This window comes from Pangasianodon hypophthalmus, chromosome 8 (genome assembly GCF_027358585.1).
Source record: "Pangasianodon hypophthalmus isolate fPanHyp1 chromosome 8, fPanHyp1.pri, whole genome shotgun sequence".
Lineage (NCBI taxonomy): Eukaryota > Metazoa > Chordata > Actinopteri > Siluriformes > Pangasiidae > Pangasianodon > Pangasianodon hypophthalmus.
In genome coordinates this window covers 13,325,320-13,352,967 of record NC_069717.1, presented here as the reverse complement: position 1 = coordinate 13,352,967, position 27,648 = coordinate 13,325,320, and the positions used below count along the sequence as shown (strand labels likewise).

At 38.5% G+C, this 27,648-nt stretch overlaps 2 protein-coding genes across 4 annotated transcripts in view; one reads left to right on the top strand and one right to left on the bottom strand.

Moving 5' to 3' along the window:
• magixa (MAGI family member, X-linked a) overlaps positions 1 to 14,529 on the bottom strand; it is a 61,200-nt gene extending 46,671 nt beyond the window's left edge. Inside the window, exons 1-2 of one of the 3 annotated variants that reach the window (XM_026913672.3) lie at positions 14,045 to 14,529; positions 4,783 to 5,072 (exon numbers count right to left, since the gene is read on the bottom strand). In XM_026913672.3, the coding sequence (XP_026769473.2) occupies positions 4,783 to 5,062 (280 nt within the window). In that variant the 5' untranslated portion in view covers positions 5,063 to 5,072; positions 14,045 to 14,529. The remainder of the gene's footprint in view (positions 1 to 4,782; positions 5,073 to 14,044) is intronic. The other 2 variants (XM_026913655.3, XM_026913646.3) reach the window with 2 other exon arrangements.
• Positions 14,530 to 26,429: 11,900 nt separating this feature from the next.
• cacna1fb (calcium channel, voltage-dependent, L type, alpha 1F subunit) overlaps positions 26,430 to 27,648 on the top strand; it is a 44,332-nt gene continuing 43,113 nt past the window's right edge. The window contains exon 1 of the mRNA XM_053236453.1: positions 26,430 to 26,529. The gene's annotated coding sequence lies outside the window, so the exon portion shown is untranslated. The remainder of the gene's footprint in view (positions 26,530 to 27,648) is intronic.

Sequence of the window (27,648 nt, the reverse complement as noted above, 5' to 3'; positions counted from 1 at the left end):
AGGTAGTGCCAGAAAATGTGACATGTATGCATGAGTTAAAATGACGCACATGTAGAACAACATTATAATTGGCCACAGATTAAGATTACTATTATAAATCAGAATTGATACATTGAATCCGTGGTTTAGGACTCAGTTTACTGTACACCAGCCCAGAAATGCAAATGTTTCAAATTACAACTACCACTGGCACTGGATCCCTCCTGCACTGGTTGAATGTCTCGTGCAGGAGAGCAAAGAAACAGTGCCTTTTCACCAAGTATTTTAAATTATTATTATTATTATTACTACTATTGAAATGATTTGTAAAACGTTACTTGTATGTTGACATGTTGTATTTTATCTTAAAAGCTGGAAACAGTGTAACTTTTTCTCTCATAAGCCATTTATTACTCATTTGGCAGACAACTGAATGTCATTTTTGGCCAATTTTTTCAGTGGGTGTAAGTTCAATACATCCCTGATTGATGATAGTAAGTCACTTTCACAGTATATGCATATACAATAACACATATGCCCATATTTGCACATAAAATAACATTGTACACAAACTATCATTAACTACAAAATCAGTGACAGCAAGTGAAACCATTTAGTCTACAGTAAACCACTTAAACACGTAAGACAATCAACTAATAGCGCTGTTTGAAGCCACCACTCAGTGGATAAGAACTCAACATTCACCTGCTTCCTAGTATCACCTTCCATCGATTTCCTCCTCTTTCAAACTGTGCTAATTCACACAATAACATTCCCTATTCACAATAAAAATGAATCAAGAAGCCAGCAAAAGCTTCAAGGACTGGTGCGAATTGTGGGGCGAAGCAGTTTTGCCCTCCCATCTGTTCATTTTTTTTTTTAAAGCGCTTTGTGACCTTAAACAACAGCCTACACACCCCTGTTAAAATGGCAGGTTTTTATGATGTAAAAAAATGAAACCAAGATAAAACAAGTCAGAACTTTTGCCACTCTCCATGTGAAATTATCAATGTGAAAGTATAAAAATTAAACGAAAAACAATCAGAAACATTTTAGCTGTTTCTGTAGGATTTTCTTCACATTTTCTTGGTGTCATTGGAGTGCTGAAGCCATGGTCTGCAAAGAGCTTACAAAGCATGCATGGTATCGATCAGGAGGGGGGTATAAAAGAATTTCCAAAGCATTAGATGTACCACGGAACACCGTGAAAGGCATTTGTGCTCCAAAATTTTAAAAGGACAAAACTTACCAGGGAGGCTGTCAAGAAACCTATGGCAACTTTAAAGGAGCTGCAGGAATATCTGACTACCTAAGTACTGATTGCTCTCTGCATGTGATAACAATCTCTTGTATTCTTCACAGGTCTGGGCTGTGTGGTAGGGTGGCTAGACAGAAACTCTTTCTCACAAAAAACATCCAAGCCCAAATAAATCACCCCAAACCATGTGGCAAAATATGTTATGGTCTGATGAGACCAATTCCAAAAGGTATAATAAGTCCATCATCCCAAAAGGTATGTTTGGTGCAAAAAAAGCACATCACCAAAAGAACATCATACCCACAGTGAAGCATGGTGGTGGCAGCATCATGCTTTAGGGCTGCTTTTCTTCAGCCAGAACTAGGGCTTTTATCAAGGTGGAGGGGATCATAAATAGCTATAAATACCAGTCGATTTTAGTGCAAAACCTTCAGGTGTCTGCTAGTAAGCTGAAGATGAAAAGGAATTTCACCTTTCAGCATGACAATGAACCAAAGCATACACCAAATCAACAAAGGAATGGCTTAACCAAAAAAAGATCCATGTTTTTGAATGACCTAGCCAGAGCCCAGACCTGAATCCAACTAAAAATCTATGGGGTGACCTGAAGCGGGCTGTGCACGGGAGATTCCCTCACAATTTGATGGATCGAGAATGTTCTTGCAAGAAAGAAAAAAAAAATATTGCCAAGTCAAGATGTGCCTTGGCTGATAGACTCTTACCCAAAAGGACTGAGTGGTGTAATAAAGTCAAAAGGTGCTTCCACGAAGTATTAGTTTAGGTGTGTGCAAGTTACTTATGCAATTAGGTTATTGTATATATTTGGATTCATGAATATTAGGATTTCTAGACTTTGTGTGGTGTCAATATTTTATTATTTCTTTAAAAAAAAAAGATTTAAGAAAAAACGAATTAATTTCCTCTTTCAATGCATGCCAAAAATAAACAAAAATAAAATTAAAAGCCATATCCTTGTTTTCCCATTTTCATTTCGAAATAAGAAAGAGTTAATGCAATGTGGATGGGATGAGGACACGAGTTCAGAACCCCTCTGACATCTCCCAGGGTCATGCCCAGGACAGGAGTGGCGCTAGGTTATTGTAACTTTTTTATTTTTCCTATTTTTCCTGAAAATGTTCCTGATTGAGGGTGGAAAAAGATCTGACATGATTTATCTTGGTTTCATTTTTTTTTTACAATCACAAAAACCAGGGGTGTGTAGACTTTTTTGTATCCATTGTATATAATGAGCAGACGGATACTAACCACCCCATATGAGCCTTACGTGCATCTGACTGTTTTTCCTCCACTGACAGTGATCAATCCTGCCAGGGTGAGAGGCGAGCTCAGTAAAGGTTAAGTAATGGAGTGTGCTTATCACATCTACTTAATAGCAAACAGTCAAGCGTATCACCAGGGACAAGAAAGAAAAACAGAAGCATGGCTGAACTATTAACAAAGACACAAACTGTCTGAAAAAAAAAAAACAAAAACACTGTACAGTTTCATTTTGTTTTGCAAACAAATGTACTCTCAAAGTGGCAAGAGTAGTCCTTAAGTGATGTAGCTTAGGTCTGTTCCTCTACAATTATGCTCCTCTCAGTACATACACACACATTATATATATATATATATATATATATATATATATATATATATATATATATATATATATATATATATTAGCCAATCATGTGGCAGCAGCACAATGCATAAAATCATCCAGATACTGGTCAAGAGCTTCAGGGAAGAATGTGACGAAATAAAAATGTGATCTGTGTGACTTTGATTGTGGCATGGTTATTGTTGCCAGACAGGCTGGTCTGAGGTATTTCAGAAACTGCTGATCTCCTGGGATTTCATAACAGTCTAGAGTTTACACAGAATGGTCCAAAAAACAAAAAACATTGTGTGAGCGAAGTTCTGTGGGTGGAAACACCTTGCTGATAAAAAAGGTCAGAGGAAAATGGCCAGATTAGTTCAAGCTGCCAGGAAGTATATAGTAATTCATATAAACACTCTTTACAACTGTGGTGAGCAGAAAAGCATCTCAGAACACACAACACATCAAACCTTGAAGTAGTTGGGCTACAACAACAGAAGACTACATCAGGTTCCACTCCTGTCAGCCAAGAACATAAATCTGAAGCTATCATGGGCACAGACTCATCAAAATTGGACCTATACTACTATGGGCACGAGAGCATCAGAACTGGACCGTGGAGCAATGGAAGAAGGAGGCCTGGTCCGAGTTACAATACTTGCTGCTTGTGGGGTGGCTACGCAGAAGGTTGTGATGCACTGTGTGTTCTGACACCTTTCTATCATAGCCAGCGTTAACTTTTTCATAATTTGTGCTACAGTAGCTCTCCTGTGGGCTCGAACCAGATGGGCTAGCCTTCGCTCCCCATGCTCATCACTGAGCCCATGACCATCACTGAGCCCATGACCATCAATGAGCCCATGACCATCAATGAGCCCATGACCCTGTCGTGGGATCACTGGTTGTCCTTCCTTGGTCCACTTCTGGTAGGTACTAACCACCGCATACCAGGAACACCCTACCTATACAATAATGGGCAAGTGTTTTGGAGATGCTCTGACCCAGTCATCTAGCCATTACAGTTTGGCCCTTGTCAAAGTTGCTCAGATCCTTACACTTGCCCATTTTTCCTGCTTCCAACACATCAACTTCAAGAACTGACTGTTCAATTGCTGCCTAATATATCCCAACCTTGACAGGTGCCACTGTAACAAGATAATCAATGTCATTCACTTCAGCTGTCAGTGGTTTTAATGTTATGGTTAATTAGTGTACACACACACACACGCACGCACACACACGCACACACATATATATATAAACCTCTCATATTTCTCCTTTGCTTACTTTTTATTATTTCAGGTTCAATTTGGGGACAAAATTAATGAATGATCTTGAATGAACAGTGATGTGTGTCAGCAATTACTGGTAGCAGCAAGAAGAGAGTAGACTGGAGATTGTCATTAGTGCCTGATGTACTAATATGCATCACTACCTGCTTTTTAAAAATAGCAAGATGGTGATGGTAAAGGAGGACAACATAGTGCCTAGAAAATTAGCAGGATTTTCCAGGTGCTACAATTTAAGAATACTTTAATCACCAAAATTATTTAAAAATTTATTTCTGCATATGTTGATTCCTTTTTTTCATCATATTTTCTATGAAATCAGAACAAGGTTCCAAAATATACATCATAACCAGAGAAGAGCCTGTAGAATAGCCTACTTGTACTTTCATAAACATCTGGTGTCATTGAATTTAAAGGGGATGTATGTATATCAAATGTATCTGTTCTAAAAGAGAGCAATTATGTTGAAACAAAAGCGAAAAATTTAGTAAAGAGCTTGTAAGAGTTCATTATGCAGCGTTTCAGGAATCCGCTACCTACAGAGCAGAGAGCAGAAGCAGGCTGACATGCCAATATATTCCACAGATACAAGAATACCTTACTCAGCTAATCAAAATAGTCTGGAATAAATTAATCAGCTTTACTGCTTTTACCTGGTGAAACGGTTTTGATGCGGATGGGATGAGGACACGAGTTCAGAACCCCTCTGACATCTCCCAGGGTCATGCCCAGGACAGGAGTGCCGCCAATCTCCAGGATGATGTCACCCACTGTAGCGCCTCCTCCCGGTGCTGCTGTGACGAATGGGAACTCGCCATAGTCGGCACCACCTCCAATAGCCACACCCAGCTCCCCCGAGGCTCCACCCAGAGGAACGAAGCTCTCCTGAACTTTGGAACGCCAGTGCAGCTTCTTGACTGTAGCCTTAGACATGGCGCCAACGCTGAAAGAAGAGAGATTAAAACATGTGAGCGGCTTCTATGGGGCTGCCACAAGTTAATAAAACTATTTTGAAAAAGTTAAACTCATTTGAGTAATTGTCTCTGTGAAATGCATGGCCATATTTCCGTGGAACAAACATAATGCATACGATATATTGTTGGTATTTCAGGGACCGGTGGCGGAAGCAGTGACCTGGTGAAGAGCAGCATAATTGTAAAATGTGGGGTGGGGTTGATTGAATACATCAACAAGAGTTGCAGTTAGGAGATAGACAATCAGTTCTACTCTTCTCAGTGTCTGACAGCAATGCAGTGACGTTTCGATTATATACAATTAGATTTGAGTTATATATCTCACACTGATAGTTTAATGGTAAAATGTTTTGCTCTAGAGTCTGCACTAATAAGGTGCCTCAGCATGCGATAATGCAATTTGGACCACGGTGAGCCACTGCACCTATTTCCATTTCCATTTCCATCCAAAATACCTGCTGGTTGAGAATAGGAAAAATTAAGCAATCAACTAATTTGCATCTATAGCCTATATCATTTAATTAGCAACACACTCTTCTGATATCACCAAGTTATGCTTGTGTCTGCACAAAAATAGAGCCCCTGAACTTAATCCCATAGCCAACCAGTGTGCTCTACTTTCTTACTTTCATGTGCTGTAGTGCAAAAAATGGCATCTTAGCAAGTGAAAATATATTTAACATCTAGTATTTCCTATTATAAAATTACAATAAACCAAATATATATTTACTAAACCCTATTCCATACATTTTTACCCATTTCAAGTTTAAAACAGTCTTGTTCTTGCATTTATTTATAGTAATATAAATAAATGCATTTATTTATATCTTGCTAATTGAATAAGAAAATGTAAAGCTTGAAATAAGTCAAAGCATCTAAAAACAGACCAATTAATCTTATATTTCATTTTTAATAATCTCATTGTAGATAAATTTGCCCATATTCAAGCTATATTCAGTTGCTAAGATATCAGTTTTTGCAGTGTGACTAAAATCTTTTTCTTATCGCACCAAGAAGAGTTCATAAATGGTATACAGTATACTGTGTACTTCATTTTTGGAGTTGTAACACCTGTAGTCACAAATTGAACACACACTTTGCAAACAAAGCAGAAATTACAAATGACTCTGTGGTATCTCACATTACTGAACTGTGGCCAAACAACTTCCATGTAGGATCAACCACCAATTTCTTAAACAACAACAACAACAACAACAACAAAAAATTGCTGTCAGTTTTTTGCTTTTAATTCTCACCAAGTGTGTCAATTTTTCAAGTAAAATTTTAACTGCAGTGTCAGCTGGTGGCTCTGCCTATACTGCTAACTTTATTTTTCAGAGGTTTTAGTACATTATCTGGGTATTAATAGTAACTAGAGCTCAATGAATTTCCCAGTGTAAATGCACTTCTCACACTAAAAGTATACAAAGTTTACCATTTGTGACACAGTTTATATCTAGCTAACTCCTTAAAACACTGAACAAAATCAAGACTGGGAAGACCACATGACATTATTTAGCCTGAAAGGTTTTTTAAAAAAAAAAATCTGTATAATAGTGATCAGTTTGAACTTTTTTAAAAACCTGAACAGTAGTGTTCTTTCAGACTTTCACTTACACTGTAATACAGTTAAATATATATTATTTTCCTGACCTTGACAGGAATTAAAGCCACGAGGCATCACGCAAATAGTGAAATCAGTGGTGCATAGTTCTTAATTCTTTAAAAGTTTTCATGGGAAATAAGCTTTCCTCATACATTTCCTCATAAATCTTATTCAGCAGGGAGTTTTGCTTCCCTATGGCAGTCTGCAGGCTGAATACATAAGGCTGAGTCTCTAAATTGAAACAAAATAAGCAAACAGATGGTCAAAACACGCGAGGGGGGTGACTGAATCTGCAAACACGACTTCCCAGAGTTCATTAAAAATGCAAAAGGCTATTTCAGGTGTTAACAATTGTATAGTGATACTAGACCCATACATTTTGAATACATAATGCCAAGATACATAGATGACAGCTTTAGCATGTGGCTCCTTTAAGATGAGTGGCCTATAAAGACACTCTCACATTAGGGATACATCTTAATCAGATCAGTTATCACATAACTTTCACTACTATCATGTATGACATTCTCTTCAGTGGGACTTCTAAGAAGCTGCTAATATAGACAGAATGAATAAACTGTTTAGTAAACAAATTAATCAGGATGAACACTCTTATCCAAAACTGTAAAACCCTGTATGTAAAAGCATTTGAGCATATTTGTGTACAACTCAATGCATGTGGCTCGCGCAAACACGCGCATTTTATGATAGTTGCACTGCAGAGCAAAGGGCAAGCATTAAGTAAGAGGACTTTCGCTGATAAGCACTGTAGGGAATAGGGAATTGCGAGCTGGATGGGGGGGTAAACTACACAACATTAGCTCACTGAGACTATAACACTGCTGCAGAGCACCTGCAGCTTTCTCAATATTCATTTAGTGAGCGAGAGCAAGTGGGTTTTAAAAACCGCTGGAGGCCACAAAAACGAAACAACAGGTTACCATTTTCATTCCAATGCTCAAAGCGGTCAGCTAAAGCACACAAACTATTAATAACCTAAAGCAAACAGAGGTGTGAGCAATTCAGACAGGGTATCAAAGTCCACTCAGTCTGTTGCTTTGTATTCACACCTACGTAATACAGCCAAGGGCATTACAGAGGCATGGTCCTCAAAACAGAGAGTCTGAGGAAGCCTTCTTTACTGCGACTTTAGCACTTAGGTGCAATAAATTACTAAACCATAACTCTTTCACTGCGTATCATAGGATTGTCTGTCTACTTGTCCATTGCAGTGCTTATTATTCTTCTGAGGTCCTTCTACTGACATAATTATTAATACAGCTAATTCATGCTGTACCTACACCTAAACCTTACCCTGGCCTTAACCTCAGTAACCAAAAGGAAACATTTTTGGATCTTTTTTTTTTTTTTTTTTTAAATAAAAGCTGCAGTTTTTGTTTAAAAAAAAATCTCCTATCCTTATGGGGATATTTGGTCTCCAGCAAGATATAAAAACATGCCCACACACACACACACACACACACACACACGTTTATGGAGAGATAACTTTCTTTCGTCTCATGGGATATCAGGAATAGATCTTTCACATGTTTCGCAAATGTATCCTGCCAATGGGCTACATAAAATCTGAAATCTTCCTTCTGGAAAATAATCTGCGCTATATCTGTATATGCAGTGAGAGATAAAACTGTGTCCTCAGTTTCACCCCATTTTCTCCTTTGCATGCTGAGATAACTATGTTGTTTTTTTTTTGACAAATACTGGACACTCTCCTAATACACAATTACAATGCAAATATTGATTATAGAGTGAGTTTTTTAAAAAATGTAATTATTTACCAGAGCAATATACTTTATATTGATACTAACAGTCTGCTCTTGATTTTGAGTTTTTCCCCCCTAGTGTCTGCCACAGTGAGGCTAACACTTGTATATGAAGATACTTCGCATTATTAGCTGCCAAAATGTAATCCCACTGCCAGAATGCAAAACCTAGCATAAAAGTCAACTACATTTTATCACTGCATCCCTAAAACCCATGAGGAAATGCAAACTTATTACAAGGAAGCTTCAAAATATTGTGAAGGAAGTATTTCTGTTAAAAAAAAAATAATTCCCAGCCTGTTATTTAGGGTTACAAAATAGAGCGGCAAACGTTATAATATCATGGGGTAGCCTAATCTAGATGCTGTTAAGTTCCATCCCAAGAGTAGGATGGTCGGCACTGACACTTTGGATTGCTAGTCTGCATTAACTGACATCGATATCAGTATTCAAACTCGTGATGTGTCATTCATGAAATAAAACACTGAGCTGCACCGAATTGGGTTTTTCCTCTTCTGTACATGCCGTTACTCTCGCAGTGTAATTTATTCAAAATGCTTCCATGGAAACCGCTTTTCATCATTTGAGCTGTTCATTTGTCTGAATAGTGAGACATACATCCAGCTCTCAGGTGTGTATGAGGCAGCATGACAGGCAGATACGCTGCACTGCTGCTTGCTGAAGATGTACTGCATGTAGTCGAGAGTATTAAGAGAGGCAATCAGTTATCAGCATAAATGGAAATGAAGCACAGACACAGCAGGGACAATGACATTAAGTCAGAGATGCTTACTTGTATTTGTCAATGCCTTGCTAGTTTAAAAATGATTTAAATAGATGTTATAAATTAAATGCAAAGTATTTTGCTAATTAGATGTTTGATATTTCATGAAACAGTTTCAGCCATAGTTAAGCAAAAAAAAAAATCACTCACTGGTTAAAATATTGCAAACTCTGTCTAGTTTAGAAAAGACAAATGGCTACAAGCAGTTTGGGAGCTGAAAGAGTCAGCTCTTATTGGTGAGCTGAGCTACATGATCTGACTCACTGAAAAGAGTCAGAATTCCCCTCTAATTCAAACCCCATGGACTACAGGTGCTGCACAGGACTGTTTTTTTTTTTTTTTTTAAATCCCATTCCATTCCCACCCATTGCCGTAGATATTACTTTTATTTGTACCTGCCTGTGATATATTTAATGCACTTAGTTGTTTCTATTTCACAAAATCTCAGCACATATGTAATATAAACCACAGCGACCCTGACCCAGGATAAAGAATTTACTGATGATCAATGAATAAATGAATGAATAAATGAGATTTGTCACACAGCTACACGCCACGTCCACGGCCGTTCTAATCTCACTGCCCATATGAAAGTAAGAATGTACTGCTGAATTTTTTTTTTTTTTGAGTCCTGCGAGATCCCAGGTCCGACACACACCTCTCCTTGGACCAATGTAACACCTAGATAGATAGACCCTTCACTTTCATTATCATAAGCGATGAGGAAATTAGAAAATTTTGCATGAGTACAATAGGAACTAGAAGAATGACATAGATACACTATATGGCCAAATGTTTGTGGACACCTGACCATCACACCCAACTGCTGCAACAAAGTTGGAAGCACACCATTGTATATGATGTCTTTGTATTCTGTAGCATTACAATTTGCCTTCACTGGAACTAAGAGGCCTAAATATGTTCCAGCAGGACAATGTCCCTGTGCACAAAGTGAGGTCCATGAAGACATGGTTTGCAAAGATTGGAGTGGAAGAACTTGAGTAGCCTGCACAGAACCCTGACCTCAACCCCACTGAACACCTTTGGGATGAACTGGAACGCAGATTACACCTCAGGCCTCCTCACCCTACATCAGTGCCCGGCCTCACTAATGCTCTTGAGGCCGAATTGACAAATCCCCACAGTCACGCTCCAAAATCTAGTGGAAAGCCTTCCCAGAAGAGTGGAGGTTATTATAACAGCAAAAGGAGAACTACATCTGGAATAAAATGTTCAACAAGCACGTATGGTCAGGTGTCCACAAACCTTGGCCATTTAACGTAGATAGATAAATGTGCTAGGGCAGATAAAATATTAGAAGTTGAAAATAAAATGGGATAGTAAATGATATATGGAGGAGTAATATAAATTTGATATTTATATTGGTTAACACTCTGTACCGTTACCATATATCCACTAAAGATAACGGTATAAGAAGGAGAAAATTACTTTGCAAGCGCTTATCTGAGTACTTTGGGACAGCATAGATTTATACGGTATAGAGCCCTTTGATATCCCTGCTTGCATCAATATCCTGTTTGGCTGTAGAGCTCCTGCACCAGTCCTCATTAGCCTGGAGCTGCGAGGTCCGCAGGAGATAAAATGCAGGAGGGAGATCAATCCTGCAGGGGCCCTCCAATGATGTGATAGATGAGCTCCAATTGAGCATGGCTTTAATTGAAAACTTAAGGTCCAGGAGGCACCAGGCCAACGGGAGGACAGAACATCAGGATGTATTGAGGAACAATTTTGCAAAAGGCACTGGATTCACATACTTGCTGACTGAAAATAAAACCTGTGGCAAGAACAGCTCCTGGTTTTCTTGACAGCTCAACCTGTAATAAGATTTATTACGATTCTAAATAAACATCTTCTGAGTTTATCTTTTCCACGACAAAAAAATGGATGACTATAATAAACAAAATAGTACGTTTTGCTAGTACTATAACATGAATACACATTTTACATTCTCTGAGAAGGTGCTATTTATACTATTGTGTGAAGCCCAGTTTGATTCCTCCTCTTTTTTTTGACACAGCAAAGTATTATGAGACAAAACGTCGCAGCCTCTCTCTTCAGAAAGTTGCTTCTGCCCTCATCAATATTATACATTGCTTAAAGACACATTTTAAAAACACTCTGCAGCAACGCACTGCGGCTTACTAGTGTGTGAAGCGGTTGAGCTAGCACAGCTTGGCATTCTACACAGAATCATTAAAGCATTCTGAGGGCTGGAGAGCCAGAAGCTATTTTCACTTTTCCTCCACATCAGCACCAAAAGCTCCTCTGTTAATAAAGCGGGGAAAGCGCTTTCATGTTTTTTACTGTACAAATACTTGTTAACACTCTTATCTGGAATGGGGGACAACGTCTTTGTCAGCCTTACCCTGAATGCCCTGGTATGAAAGAAGAGTTTGTATCACTTTATTTACAACACATCTGCTCTCAAATTAAGCTCTTTTCAACTGAACATCCTCTCAGACAAGTTATTTGTTGCTCTTAGTACAAAATGCTACATGCATCCACTTGAACAAATTCAGCCAGTTTTGTAGTAACACATCTTCATGGTACCTGCACACATTTTCATATGAATACCACCAACCGGCACCTGCAGTTTGCATAATGACACCATTGGCCTCGTGCCTTTTAACCTTCATGCTATTGAGCTTTATGGCTGGTAGGGTTGAATGGAGCATGCAAGGAGAGAAGAAGAGAGGAGTGTAAAGGAGAGAAGAAGAAAATGAGAAGGGAGAAAAGAAGAGGAAAGGTGACAAGTGTCAATGAGATGAAATGAATGATAAAGTGAGGAGTGAAGAAAAGAGGAGTGTAAAGGAAAGGGGAAGAGAGGGGAGAAGAGGAGTGAAGAGAGAAGAGGAATGTAAAGGAGTGTAAAGGAGTGTAAAGGAAAGGAAAGGAGTGTAAAGGAGTGTAAAGGAAAGGAAAGGAGTGTAAAGGAAAGGAAAGGATTTGTGAATGGACAGAAAAAGAAAAGAGAAGACACATGAAAGTAAAAAGGAAAAGGAGAAAGGTAGAAGAAGACGTACAGCAACAGAAAGAGAGCAAGACTGACAGACAGCGAGAGAGAGAGGGAGAGAGAGAAGCAGAGAGGCAGAGAGACAGAGAGACAGAGACATGCGGCATCCCGCTGGCACATGTCTGGTGTAAACATCTGAATGTGTAAGTGTGTGTAACGGGTCCTTCAGTGCATGCTGACTCCACAGTTAAGAATGACCCCTCCTGAAATATTGTCTGCTCTGTTTACTGAAGCCATACATTGCCAGAAATCTGCTTAGCCATCCAAAGAACACTCACCTCCCCAGCATGCCCTGTATTCACCATGAATATTTACTAGGGCTACACTGATCGCATGTTCTTCATTTCCCATACAACACTGATACCGAAACTGTGGACATGGACCTATAACCCATACGACATCTTCACAATAACCAAACCAACTCTCTGCAAGCTTCCAATGCTGAGTTATGTGTCGTGACGGCATACTGTAAGACCATTTGTGGCTTGTATTCACATGCATGATCTGTCAGTAGATCGAATCAGAAAAATATGTCAGGTCAGATCCATTATTCCAGGCCAGTATCAGATCTATCAATGATACTTATTAACAGAAATGGTCCAGCTGTAATACTTACTCTTCCAGGTCACAGCATGAACTTATACAAAACTACACTGACACACGAGTGAGAACACTGTGGGATATTATCCTGAACAGAGTGTTTAATGCCAGGAGCTAGTCAATGACTACAATTAGGATTATTTACACCATGAGCAGAACTACAGGGGACTCCAGGGATCGGTGTACAGGGAGGCCTACATCTGATAATAAATATGCAGCTAATCATGCACCTAATTAGCCTAGCCTAGTCAATTAAAGTCATAGGAAATGTGGCAATAGAAACAATGAGTGCACTGAAATGCTCCAGTTCTCTATTACTCTCTCGCTCTCTCAGTTTTTTTGTTTTGTCAGTTTCTTGTGCTGTATTGGCATGACAAATAATTAGACATTTGTATTGCCAATGCAAGTGTAAAGGAAGGGTAGTGTAAAAACAGGAGAAATAAAATAAAAAAAACCCCAAATAAAATAAAATAAAAAATAAAAAATATTGCAAATTATGTACATAAATTAAGGACACTATAATGAATAAATTCATTATAATTCACTAATGAAGGCACTGTATACAGAATAAATGAAAAAGAAAGATAGAATGAATCAAATTGAAGAATAAAAGTGAATTTACTAATAAAACTCTCTCTCTTTCTTTCTCTCTCTCTCTCTCTCTCTCTCTCACACACACACACACATTTTGGAAACTGTCAGGACAGGTTTGGGCAGAATTTTAAGTCAATGCTACATCATTTGAAGCTCCAGCATCCACTCAGGAGCCTCCTGCTGCTGAAGGAAACTGACCAGCTTGTGCATGAAACCTCACGGCGACATTGTTGCCATAGACCTGAACATACCGTGTCATGTGTTAGACGTTTACCACAAAACAAACATCCCATCTGACATAAGGTGCGAGTGCAAGCAAGCTTTTAAACCCTGTCACGACGGACAGCACTGCAAAGAAAGCGAGATAGTGAGAAATCCAGGCAAAACCACGCTAACGCCAGTGTAATATTTCGCATAATGGAAGTTGGACCGTAGCAGTAGTGGGCATGACGTGTCGCGCGCAAAGGGGTGGAAATGAAAAGGCAGCAAGTGCACTAAAGCATATGGCCAAATAAATGCGACGCTCCGTGACAACATACCTTCATAATTCCAGCTCCTGCCGTCGACGCGTTGCCTTGCGGCTCGAATCTGGTTATTAAAAGCTCTATCAATACTGGAGAAGGCTGGAGCCTGCGGATCCTGCTGTAGTATGTAGTATATGAGGGACGCGGCTTAGCTTACGGATCCATACATAGCACTGCACTGCTGCTGATGTTGATGTTGATGGTGATGGTAAGGATGGATGAGCTTGTGAGAGGAGAAGACAGCAGTGCAGCATTACAGCGCGGTAGCCATGCCTCTAGAGCTCCTCGGCTACAACAACACCGGTCCAAATGACAGCGCGGTCAGTGCAGCTCTGTGTGTCCCGGGCTCGGCGATCAGGAAGCGGTGATAAGCCGGAGAGGCGAGCGGAGCCCGGATGGGGAGGGAATGCTGTGTGAAACAGTGCGATTAGGACCCGCCTATTAGGGAAGCGATTGGACAAAAAGCCTGCCTTTGCGACTGAACAAGACTGCTCACCTAAATACTTCAGTCACACAGCAGTGTTGCATTGTGGACAGTCTGTGATTAAATGGAGCCTGCGATAGCCTATCATGAATAGTCTTGGTTGAATGTAAAACAGGCTACAGGTTCAAATTCACATTTTATTTGTATCACACACACACACACACACAACCATACACAGTACAAAATGCTTTTTACACGAAGACTGTCTGTGATATAAAATAGAATTGACATAGAGTTACACAGAGTTTTAAAAGAAAAAAGTATCAAATATAGGCTAATGTGAGGATTTAAAGATGGCGGCAGCAACAGTTTGATAAAGTGCAGTTGTTTTTGTGTATGAAATTGCCCACATATAGCCTATAATAAATATTTATAGTCTAAATACAGGATAAAATGATTACTGAAGATTTTTTTCTATTCAGTGTTAAAGAATTTAATGAGTGTGGGCGTTGTGAAAGCGGTTGTTGTTGTTTTATTTTGTTTGTATTCACTTTGGTGTGTCTTTTTGTATTGTTATGTTTATCAAATTTATACTTACAAAATGTTAAGTAAAATGTAGAGCACTATTCAGGTGAATTTCTTCAAATGGCTTGTGTTCAGAATGTGTTATAGGCCACAGTAATATAATGTAAATATAGGCGTAAGCTTTTATCACTTAGTCTAACATGGATAGCTAGTTATTAGCCTAATTACATTAGGGCCTGTATTATGTTCAGTAAATAAAGTACATATTAAATATAACATCTTTATACAATATAATTATACTAAATAATAGTATAACACAGCGAGAAATCTTAAGGTCTATATATCAATCTTTTTTTTTACTACTGTACTATTTTGACAGTGTTTAGTGCGGTATGCGGTTTTGGGACGTTGCCATGGTGACAGGTAGGCATGGTAGCCTGTTCTCTCTGCTGCAATGCTCTGCTGCCCCTGTAGCTCAGTGCTGACATCAGCAAATGCGCTCGCTCTTTACGCTCTTCCATGACGTGCCGCCCCTAAAGCTACGCGCAGCATCGCCCCCACTTCCGGTTCAAACCAGCGGTTATTTAATGGGCTCGGGAAAGCGCTGGGACACTGCAGAAGGATGCAGTGTGTGTGGTTTTGAAAAGAAAGTGAGGACGTGTAGTGCTTATGGCTAACTGCGCGAGCGCGTTCTCCACGCACGCTGTCGCCTTGCCATGGAAACAGAAGTATCCTGGATACCGTGGCTAAGGAGCGCGCTACCCGGAAACACCACCCTGCACGATACGTCATTTTTGAGCACGCTGACCATCATAACACGATGTACCTCTGGGGGACTAAAGTCTCACCTATTATTTATTTATTTATTTATTTATTTATTTATTTATTTTTACTACTACTACTACTACTACTACTACTAATGTATACTTCTTCTTCTTCTTATTATTGGTTAGTTTGGTTATATTTGATATATTGGACGGTAATTAAAGCTAAAGAGCCCATATGGGTTTTATCTGTGAAGATATTCTCACAACAAACACTAAATAATCATTTATTGTTTACAGTAGGCACGTGGAAAAAATGCATGTGTGTGTGTGTGTGTGTGTGTGTGTGTGGCAGGTTCTTCTATCCCAGTGGAGACCACCAATAGGCTAACAGTTTAAACCCACACACACAGCTTTTATTTGAAAAAACTAAAGAGCCAAAATTTTCTCCTTCTCGTTTATGTGTGTGTGTGTGTGTGTGTGTTTATTTTCTTGTATTGCAGCCAAGAGAGTGCATTGGTAATTGACAAACTAAACCCAAACTGCTGGCTGCTATTATCACCCATGCTCATATGTGTATTAATATGCAGCCATACTAACACACATGTAACCATGTACACACTAAAATCAGGAAGCAGTCTATAACAAATCTAATTTAAGATGCTAACACATTTACTCAGAGACTAATGGAATGTGTCATTGCAATTTGGATGGTGTCATCTAATAAAAGAAAAATAACATCTGCTCATTATCACAATAACAAATTGCTCATTATGAGGAACATTCATTGTGATTTTCTCCTTTTATCTGAAACCACTGAGTTGTCACCTGTCACCCGTATTTTAAAAAAACTTGACACTGCATACTATCAGAGAAGAGAGAGAAAGAGAGAGGGAGTGATGGTGAGATAGAATTCAGTGACAAAAGAGATAAATTGATGACAGCAGAATGAATCTGTCAATAATCTATTAAGATCTACAGTAATACAATGGGAGATTAACTGTAACACTGGATCTATCATTCTAAAAAAACAAAATCCAAATCCCCCAAATTCCTTATTACCTTACAATAGACACACCTACCTGTATGACTAGCAATATTTTGTGATGTCATACAATAATGGAAAAAATAATGCCATTATGTACAACTAGAGGGCAGTATATATTCACCAGTCTGTCACCATAAATCAGCATAAAAATAAACTGTTTTTAATGATGGTTTTTTTTTTTTTAATAAATCATCAAAAGTATATGTAAGAATATGAAAGCTGCAAATAAACATTGTCCTTAAACTAATCATTGACAAGGATACAGTTCCAGCACATATGTGAGGGTAAAATGCTCAATGGCTCATTAATTGTTCTCTGGCAGTCGTGGTACTGAAACTCAGAATGAATGAAATCAAAGCCACTATATAATATAACCATGATGAAACCAGTATGAATTAGCTGACAAATATGATCATATAATGATAATGATGCATATAATTATTTGTATATTAATGTGACCCACAGGTTATGCATAAACTATAACCTCTTGAGAAGACAAACAATAAGAACTATTTTCAGCAGTGATCTGTAATTTGTGAACAGGTTTCTTTTCATATAAGTACTGGAATATTTAATAAACAAGTGTATCATGTGTATATAATATCACTTGCTTTAAGAGCAATTGGAGAAGGGGCTTGGTGCACCTAGTAAACCTTGATGATCTCTCCACATAAGCACACCTGCTAAACCTAGAGATAACTGATCAATCATTTATGTTGGAGCAGCAAGATGACCAAACTGTACTGGACTGTGAACCTGCTTATATCCTGTTATATTAACTTTTGAAAGGATGGCCATATTCAGCTGATGCTTGAATAGACACTGACATCAACAGAAAATCTGTCCAGGGTTAAGTAGGGATTACAGTGACATAATATGCAAATTTTCCACATGTCAGTGACAGGTCAGATGGAAATACTAGTTACTTGTGTAAGTGTAGTTCTACAAACCTCAGTTCAGTGGATACCACCCTGTGCACATGTGTACGCATGATGAGATCCATCAGCAAAGTCAGATAGTGTAGTATGATGCAATACTTGAATATTTGCAATCTTCCATAGAAATCTTCCAAAAAAACTTTATCCTAGGAGTGGGGCAATGCACCAGGTCCAGCTGATGAGGTGACTATTCACAGAACACTAGTCACAGACCAACTTCCACTTAATAAGTATACAAGGTCCATGTGCTAGAGGCTCTTGTGTTTAGAAGTGTTTTCTGCTACTAGATAACTGAAGAGCCAGACTCTCAGACAAAAGTCATGTGTGCCATATCTGCTCAGAAACCACCAGGGTGTTCCAACAAATGAAAGCAGACCAAAGTCTTGCTAGCCATTTTGTGGCCACAAGAGGACTTGAAAAAACCATGGAGAGTGAGGCCAAAAGGCAGGACTTTGAATTGAAATGTCTGCAGGGGGGGTCACTGCCTAGGGCAGAGTAGAGAGGCACTCGGATGCCTACCAGGAGTCTCAGGTTGCTTCAATACATGATTGTGCAAGACATAAAGCCTGAAAGGCAAATACATATTACTATTACATCATCAAAACCCGAAAAAAATGCACACCTGTTATGAGGGAACTTCAGTGTATTTCGAAAGGAGTATTTTAAGCAAAAAGGCTTTTTAAAAAATCGTTCTGTCACAATAATTTGAAGACACTTCTGAATATGTTTGAGGCAGTGTATTAAATGATGTTCACACGGATGAGAGCTTTAATCTAAACACAGTTAAGGTCCAGATTCTTCAGCAGCAGCTCATTGGGCAGAGACAATATGGCCCACATTGACACTTTTGATTGCACCAGCCTGCATTAATTATCGTTATTAAATCCAACCCACTTGGAGATATCTTAACACTTGGATAGGTTTGGACACACCACCCTCATTATATAACCAGGAAGGAGATTAAGAAATGTTGTGTGAGTAAATTAGGAAATAGATAACTGCTGGGGTCGATAGGGAAAGTAAGTAAGTACATGACTTATGTAGTAATATAAAGTTATTTCACTGACTGAGGCTTTAAGGAAAAATATGTGTTTTTTTTTTTTTTTTTAAAGGTACTCTATAGGCAATTTTTGTATTCAGTTTTTTTTTCGATTCAGTTATATTTAGCATATTAATAACTTTTGACATTTTGGGGATTCCATAGCAACATCACAATTTCCCCTTTTCACAGTTTCAGAGAGGTATTTCTCCTCACAACTCTAGGGTCCTGGGTTAAATCCTGAGCTTGAGTTACTCTCTGTGCAGAGTTTTGAATGTTTTGTCCGTGTTCATCTGGGTTTTCTCTGAGTTCTCATTTTTTTTGTCATAAACATGCAGATAGCCGGATTGCCTACACTATAGTTCTGATCAAGTGTGTGATTGTGTGTGCTTTGTGCCCTGCGATGGACTGGCATCCCATCCAGGGTGAATTCTCCTGCTTTGCATTAATTGTTACTGGGACTGACTCCAGATTCACTGCAACCCTGACCAGCATAAAGCTATAACTGAAAATGAATGAATGAATAATTTCCCCTAGACTGATTTAAACTACTCCTTCAACATTTAACAAAGAATGAAGCTTTAAGTGCACAGTACACTGCACTGTAAAAAATTAATTTAGATTTTATGGTAATTTACTGGCAACCTGGTTTGCCAGTAATGTACTGTAAAATTTACAATAAATAACTGTAAAACATATTTACAGTAAAGTACTGTAATATCTTACATGCTATAAAATGACACACAGCCCAGGACATTTGCTTATTTGGCTGATGTAGGATACAACAGAGCAATGCTGTGATTTGAAGACACAACCTTCTGAACTGTATTGCAAAGCCTTATCCATTGAGCCACCACAAGTACAACTAACTCACATTGATTCAATGCAATATTTTAGTGGTGTTAATTCAGCTTTAGATTTTCATTGGTAATTCATTGGTGGTTGAATCAATGTGCATTAAGAGTGTTAGCTGTAGTTGCTAAGTGTTTATTGCTTTGTGTTATAGATCAGAAGATCATGTGTTCAATTCCTAGCAGCCCTAGAACAAGACACTTCAGCTCAGTATTATCCTGCATCAAAGCTGTGTACTAGATAATGTTTTTTATGCAATGTAAGATATTACAGCAATTTCTGTAAATATGCTTTTTTTGGGGGGTGGGGGGGGTGGGGGGATGTCTTAGTGCTTAGCACACTTGCCTCGCACCTCTGGGGTTGGAGGCTTGAACCCCGACTCCACCCTGTGTGCATGGAGCTTGCATGTTCTCCCCATCCCTGGGGGTTTCCTCCGGGTGCTCCAGTTTCCTCTCCCTTTCCAAAGACTTGCGCTGTACGCTGACTGCCAATTCGAATTGTCCATAGTGTGTGAATGTGTGTGATTGTGCCCTGCGATGTGTCCAGGATGTCCCCCGCCTTGTGTCCCGAGTTCCTTGGGATGGACTCCAGGCTCCTCTGAGACCCTGTGTAGGGGAAGCAGTACAGAAAATGGATTAGGGGTGTTCACTGTAAATTGCACAGCACTCTACTGGCAACTCAGGTTGCCAATAAAGTACTGTAAAATTTACAGCAATTTTTTTTACAGTGTCAGGGAATAGGCTACAAATAGCTCCTCCTCAATCTTACTCATAAAATACTGAACCATACTAGAAATTAGACTCTCATTAAATCTGTCTATCCCCAAATCTAGAGTTTAAACGACCTATTGGAGTAGCTGACTTCCTTAAAACGTTAGTTAGACCTTTAATGTTTGAGACAGAGCACTAGTGAAATGGATTTTAGGTGCATTCTGGGCTGGTTTATAGTGAACTGGGAGGGTTTTAAAGCTTGAGAGTAAATCCAATCTGGCAACCCTGCTGTCGACGCTCCATATATTCATCTGCCCAGAATCCTTCCCTTTAACAAGTTTCAGGCTGTGGTTTGCTCTAAACCACCTGTTCTGCTCTAATCCTGAACTGGAGGCTTAGATGTGGGGATAAATACAGAATGAAGGGTTATACCCTGTTCTGATTCCTTCCTCACCAGCTATAAACTTGTGCTTTTCTCCTGCCTGGTAAGGGATGCGTTTGAACCTCTGGGATTAATTTCTTCGACTGCAATCAATGCGCAAAGGGAAGCTGTTAGAAAGCCAAGTCAGAAGTGCTGTGCGTGAGAGTTATCTGCTGTAGAAGGGGAACCTGATGGTGAGCATCATGCACTGCGTTCCGATGAGGTGAAAGCGTGCAAATCCGACATGAATGAGGAGAACCGGAAAAGTAAGTCAACAATATTCCCTACAGTTCTCTGGTCATTTTAACGCATATGGAATGCGCTCCGAATGGCACTCGCTTTCCCTCCATTACGGAAATCTTTGCGCAAATGTGGGTTTGCGCCATTTGAAGGAACAGTTGAGAGAAACTCGCCTAATTCCAGACGCAGAAATATTCAGCAGAGAAACTGTAATGAGAGATGAAGGTTATGCGCCGCGAGCTGTGCTGGATGTGATGAAGCCATTTCCTGCACTGCTTGGGCCAGATGTTGCTCTGCCACATTTCATGTGACTGATTTAAAGAATGGCAGTCTGCAGATTGTTTACATCCAGCAAGCTGACAGTGTGTCATCTCAAAAGATGTCACAGAAGTGTTAATGTGTTAATTATCCTAAGTATTGCATCATATATAACATCCAGTATAATAAGAGTGAGCTCTATATTTAGATAAACCTAGATTTGATTTATAGTTTGTCAGTGCTTTGGCAATGCAAATGCATTCTAAGTCATATTAGTTCATTGTAGTCTTTTAATGTTTTCTTTTACTTCTACTAAGTTTAAAAATTCATTTCTGAATGCACCAATTCATTTTTTTTTACATTTTAGATACAATACTGAGTCTGAGTGCCAGCCAATGCTTAATCAATACCCACATCCTCTTAGTAAAAGAGATGACACTCTGAGGGTTTGTGAGGCGCGTTGTGTTCACATGCAAGATCTTTATTGTGTCACTCAGCATCACGTGCACTTACAGCATAAAATATATCAGCGAATCAGAAATATGTTTCATATTCGGTCTGATGCCAGTCCAGCATTTCCAGACAGTGAGACTAAAACTCAATACTGGATCAGGGCTTATGAATTTGGTGACTACTGGGATCAGTTTCTATAAATTCAGTTAGCATTGCTTGTTCTACATGGTACTTATTATGGTAGTTATTTTCATAATGCATCTTCTTCTGTAGAATACAAAATCATGAAAGCTTCATTACTGCTGACCTTTTGGTCAGTGAACCCAAAGAGAAACCTATATCAGGACTTCAGCTTAACATTAATCCAGGAAGGTAGTATCAGTGATAACAGAAAATATTCCTAAGCAATGGATTATACTTGTAACATTTAATAATAGATGTTTATGCTTGTACATGGGGTGGACTGAATAATAATCTATTGTTAAAAGTCATACAAGAAGATGGATACATGCTGATTCCTCATGTCATCTTTAAAAGTTTGATGGTGACAGAAAACATCCTTGTGAGATTGAAAGGTTCTTTTGTTTCACAATATCAGTGAGAGTGCTAGAAAAGGCTTTTTAAAAAAATTTTTTAATATCCTCATCAAAACCCCATAGACAAGCTTTACAGATGTCTACGAGAAAGTGAAGAACAAAACATGCATTATTTCCTCTGCATCTTCTTTTAGACAGTGATTATTGTGTTCATAATTAACCTGGTCTGTTTGATTTGTGGGCTGCTGTTTTTCTTGTGTCAGAGATACAGTGACTGCAGTGACTAAAGATTTTTAGAAAGGACCCAAATATCCTCATATACTCCCACGTTTATTACCTACAATATTAGGGCAGAAGTGTTGCTGTTATCTGATTTTTCTGGTTAGAATTTGTGAAGTTCACAAAATCTGATAAGCCTGTATTCATTAGTGTGTGCTTCCACAAAGAATAGCAGAAAGAGTTTTGAGCAGTTTGCAACTTCAGTTAAAGCATTCTGCTTGAGCAATTTCTATTTAAAGCTGATCGTTATTAGACCTTAATACATCAATGGTCTATATATATATAAAAAAAAACCTTGCGTTTTCCCCCCACTCACCTTTTTACCAGCTTAATCATAGAGCATAATGCCAAGTCAGTTCTCCTTAATATGATTTCTTTTTCATTTGGCTAAATCTTTATGGAAATAAGGAAGTTATACTTATTTTTTAGTACATTCTCTCTCTTTCCTGTTATGTGGTACTGTAGCTGGGCTGTTGTTTAGCCAGCAGCTAGTCGAATGAGTCCACAGGTACTAGAGCGCTGAAAAACCTCTGTCCCAGAATCCTTTTCGTTCACACACTCTGTCCTTGCATGGAAGTAGGTCACATCTGTCACAGTGTGGCTCAGCTCACCTACTGTAGAAATCTCATCTCCTCACTACAGGCAGTGGCTGATTAGCAAAGCTTTGCTTTCAGGCTCCTCACAATAAGGGGTTTTCACTGCTGATTTTTCAGTGTATAAAAAAATCACATACTGCCTTATGATCACAGTACAGATTATTTTAGATTTAATTAATCAATTCATATAAATTAAACTATTTAAATATTAAGCACATTAAACAAATATGCATTTATATACAGGAAATTTTTATTCTTGAACTTTCATCAAATGTGAAAGCCAAACCTTACATTATGTGAAAATGTAGATTGGAAACATTTCGTATCATATAGCACTATTTAGTTCTGTTAACAGCACTTTTTAGTTTTATTAAAACGTATTTAAATATATTTTTAGTTGTTAAGTTTTAGATTAGGAAATAAAAAAAACAGAAATATTTTATTTTGACTGGCATAATTTCAAACAATGGATGTTGGTAGTATTTAATTTAAAATTTAGTAGTAAAAAAAGTAATAATACTGAAAGTGCTATTAAACAATTGTGCAAAAAGAGTTACACATGAAGTGTGTGCACTTTGAGTAAAACAGAGATGTGTCTCAGTTATGCACAGTTCTGACCCTGAATTTAAGCACATTTTTCTTCCATGATATTGGCTTGAGCAGTATTAAATCCAGCGCCACTCTCTGTTGGCTTGATGTAACCACAAAGAAATTGATGTTTTATGCATTGTAAATACACTGAAAAGACTGTGGAATGTCATTTGAGGACAAAATTAAACACAAACACACACACATAACTGTCAGAGCATGATATAAAAAAATAAAATGCTAACTAATAGGATGTGCTGGATCAAGTGCTATTTTATAAGATGACAAATAATACAGGTGGAAGCCATATTGTTAAATGAAATGTGCAGTGATTTGTGTAATAACATAAAGCAATATGTTTGAAACATATGAGATTTTTCCATATTTTCATTCATATATACTCATAGAAGACTTTATTTGTAAATAATTTAAAATAGTCTCTTGCATATTACATTTGACAGCAAAAAAGGGATTTCCTTTGCCAGTCCATTCTGATTTTTTGGGCTTAAAGTTACATGCTTGTATTTAAAGGCAGTGGTGTAGACACTACTGAAAAAACTTGTTTTGGACACTTCTACTCAAGAAAAATCTGGCAACTTTAGAGGTATGAACTACACACAGGTAATTTGCCTAATCGGAATTAGGAGGTCAGAAAATCTTTTGGGTTCTTAGCCCATATCTGAAAATGTTTAACTTTTCCACTGAAAATTTTCCTGTAATTTTTTAACTTCATTTGCCAAATCTGTATATGCCAACTCTGATCTGTGACAAATCAACATGAGGTGAAAACTGTCACATGAGATCATTGACATGCCAGGCATCAGAAATATTCCAGCTTGTCCTTATGACGTCAGGTTGTTAATTTCATTTACTGCTTATGGGATGATCACGTGTCAGTGTCAGTGTCAGTAAATTTGTTAGAATCGTGGAGGACTAACCAGCAGCTCATGTCAGAGTTAAACCTCTCCACTCCACCCTGTGTTCTCTTCAGGTAATGGGTACTCCAAAGAAAAGGAGGAAGGTGGCGGAGAAGGGGAGGAGGAGGAGGAGGAAGAGGGTGGAGGAGAGGGGGACGAGAGAGGAGAGGACGAGGAGGAAGATTGGGAAGACAGTGGGAAGCCAAGGATAAATCGCACAGACACAATCAACTCCAACACCAGCTCTACTGGGACACAGAGGAAGAAGAGCCAGCATGGCAAGAAGCAGGTGCAGGGCTCCAACCAGGTGCAGCGAGCTCCGAGAGCCCTCTTCTGCCTTAAGCTGAACAACCCAATCCGCAGGGCTGCACTGTCAATAGTCGAGTGGAAGTATCCTTCAATACTACCGCAATTAAAATGGGAAGTGCTTGGTATTTTAACACATTCATGTATTTACAGTATTTAAAGGAATGTGTTTAGATTTGTGATATGCTGAGATTTTGATGGGTCATGCACCATTGCACCATTGCACCATTCTGAGTAAACTCTAGAGACTATAGTGCATAAAAATCCCAGGATCAGCAGTTATAGAAATATTCAAACCAGCCCTTCTGGCACCAACAATCATGCCATGGTCAAAATCACTGAGATTGCATTTTTTCCCCATTCTGATGTTTGATGTGAACATTACCTGAAGCTGTTGGCCCATATCTGCGTGATTTTATGCATTGCACTGCTGCCTCACTATCGGGTGATTAGGATAATTGAATGAATGAGGTGTACAGGTGTTCCTAATATAGTTCTCCATGAGTGTAGGCTGGACCCTCCAACAGGTTTTGGGACTTCACGAGTCTAAACCTAATCCTGGCTTAGGCTACACTGTGATTGGTGATTCTACATATGAAATTCTCTTTAGTTCAAGAAACAAGCTCATCATTTCAGACTGTGGTTTATTCAGCATAACCGCCTGATCTCTTATAATAAGATTTTATATACAGTATAAAAACTTCACACATGCAATTTCACACAGGCAACTTTTTCCAGCCCCAGGACTGGGTGTGGTACACTTGATTCTGTTTTAGAACCTAGGAACTGTCCAGAAACTGACCTCTGGCTGGTGGGCAGGGTTTTGATTCACTAGGGTGTGGACCACATCATGTATGAATGCACTCATGGGGCTGGGCATTTATTAATGCGATTGGATGAACTTGGCGCATCACTTCCTGATTAAAATTTAACAATGGAAGACACAGAAATTACTGAACGCCTTCTCAAGACATGAAATGAAGACATTAAATGCAAACGACTACAAGTCATAAAAATCCTAAAAGCACCTTTGACTAAATGGCTTCACCTTCAAAACCATTTATTAGTGTCAAGCTAAAGAAACACTATTTAAATACATAAAAGCATTAATAGGAAAAAATATAAGGTGTATCTATTATCTCCCATTTGAAGAAAACAGTGAGTGTGGCAGAAGTAGTGACATATAGAATTGCATAATCAATCTGTGATTTGAAAGGAATTTGTGGATGTGAAAACAAACCTGCAATGATAACCAGGTTCTTGAGTATGAACTCAATCATTTGAGACTGTTGGGAAACCCTAAAGCTGTGCTGGTGTCTGGTGTCTCTTAACAAAACCAGGAATTAAATGCTTTTATATTTGAAAATCTTTATTTTTGAACTAATCTTAGGTCATCTTCTTGAGAACATTAGCTACATAGGAAGAAAAAATGACCTCTAAACAAATCTAAGATTACCATCACAATAAATAATCCACTGCTTCCTTGACTCAGGTCTTCAGACCTTTTGATATCTTTATTCTTCTAGCCATTTTTGCTAACTGTGTGGCTCTGGGAGTATCCAAGCCTTTCCCTGAGGATGACTCCAACGCTACTAACCATGACCTGGTGAGTAGTAATGATCCCAGAGAAATGAATGAGGCAATTCAGAGAATTAAGTTTGTAAATTTTGAAAAATGGCTGAGGATCAAGGAAGAGATATTTATTGGTGTTTGTCTGCCTTGTTGTCTGAAAGACTGCTTGTACTGAAACACTATGAGTAAGTAGATGATGGCATATTCAGCTTTAATATAGATTCATTGTAATTAATGTACTAATAGTTACACTTTGTACTTCAGTTGTAAAATTTCAATATATCAACATAGCCGGTAATTCCAGTGCCTTCACCTTAGCACTACAAGTACTTCCACTGTTAATCTGACCAGTTAAGAGTTCTTATTTGTTGAGAGAATAGAAGTAAAATGATAGATAGATAGATAGATAGATAGATAGATTACAGAAATGAGAAATAATAGGCAGCATGTTGACCAGCAGAAGCTTGCATTAATAAATTTTGCCTCAAACAAATTTAAATTGAGTAGTTATCACAGTAGACTTATGCAATAAGCTTCTATCTACTAAATTTTTAGAGCAACCCCGTAATAGGCAGTTCAGAGTCAACAGCATGAAATCATCCAGCCTACAGTCTAGCAGCTTATTTTGAGCAGTTGTAGATGTACATTTGTTCATCTGTGTTCAATAAGACAGGTGTGATTCCCATTACCATTGCCACAGTGTGCAAGACACACACAGAAGAGGTAATATCATTAACTGGGGTTGCCAGATTCCAGGAAAAGTTCCAGTTCAACTACATCTCAAAAACCACACAAGACATAAACTAGCCCAAAGATTTTGGAAACTGGAAAAGTGAGGCTCTTTTTTTTTTTTATTTTTTTTTTATCCTAAGCCTTTGCATGGGTAACAAAGTCTCTGTGGTGCACACACATTTCTGTTGTATGGACATTATCTACTCCATAATCCCCCTTTCCCTCTCCCAGTCTTTGCAGTATATCTTACAGTAGAATTGATTCTGTACATAATAAACACATTGTCTGCACTTACTGTACACTTTGTCTTTGTGGAAATTTAAATCTGATTATTTTCTGTGAAGGAACATTTTGGCAGCCACAGAGTATTTTTAAACTAGTCCCATTTGATGTAAAAACTGCTACCCTGGCAACATGGTCC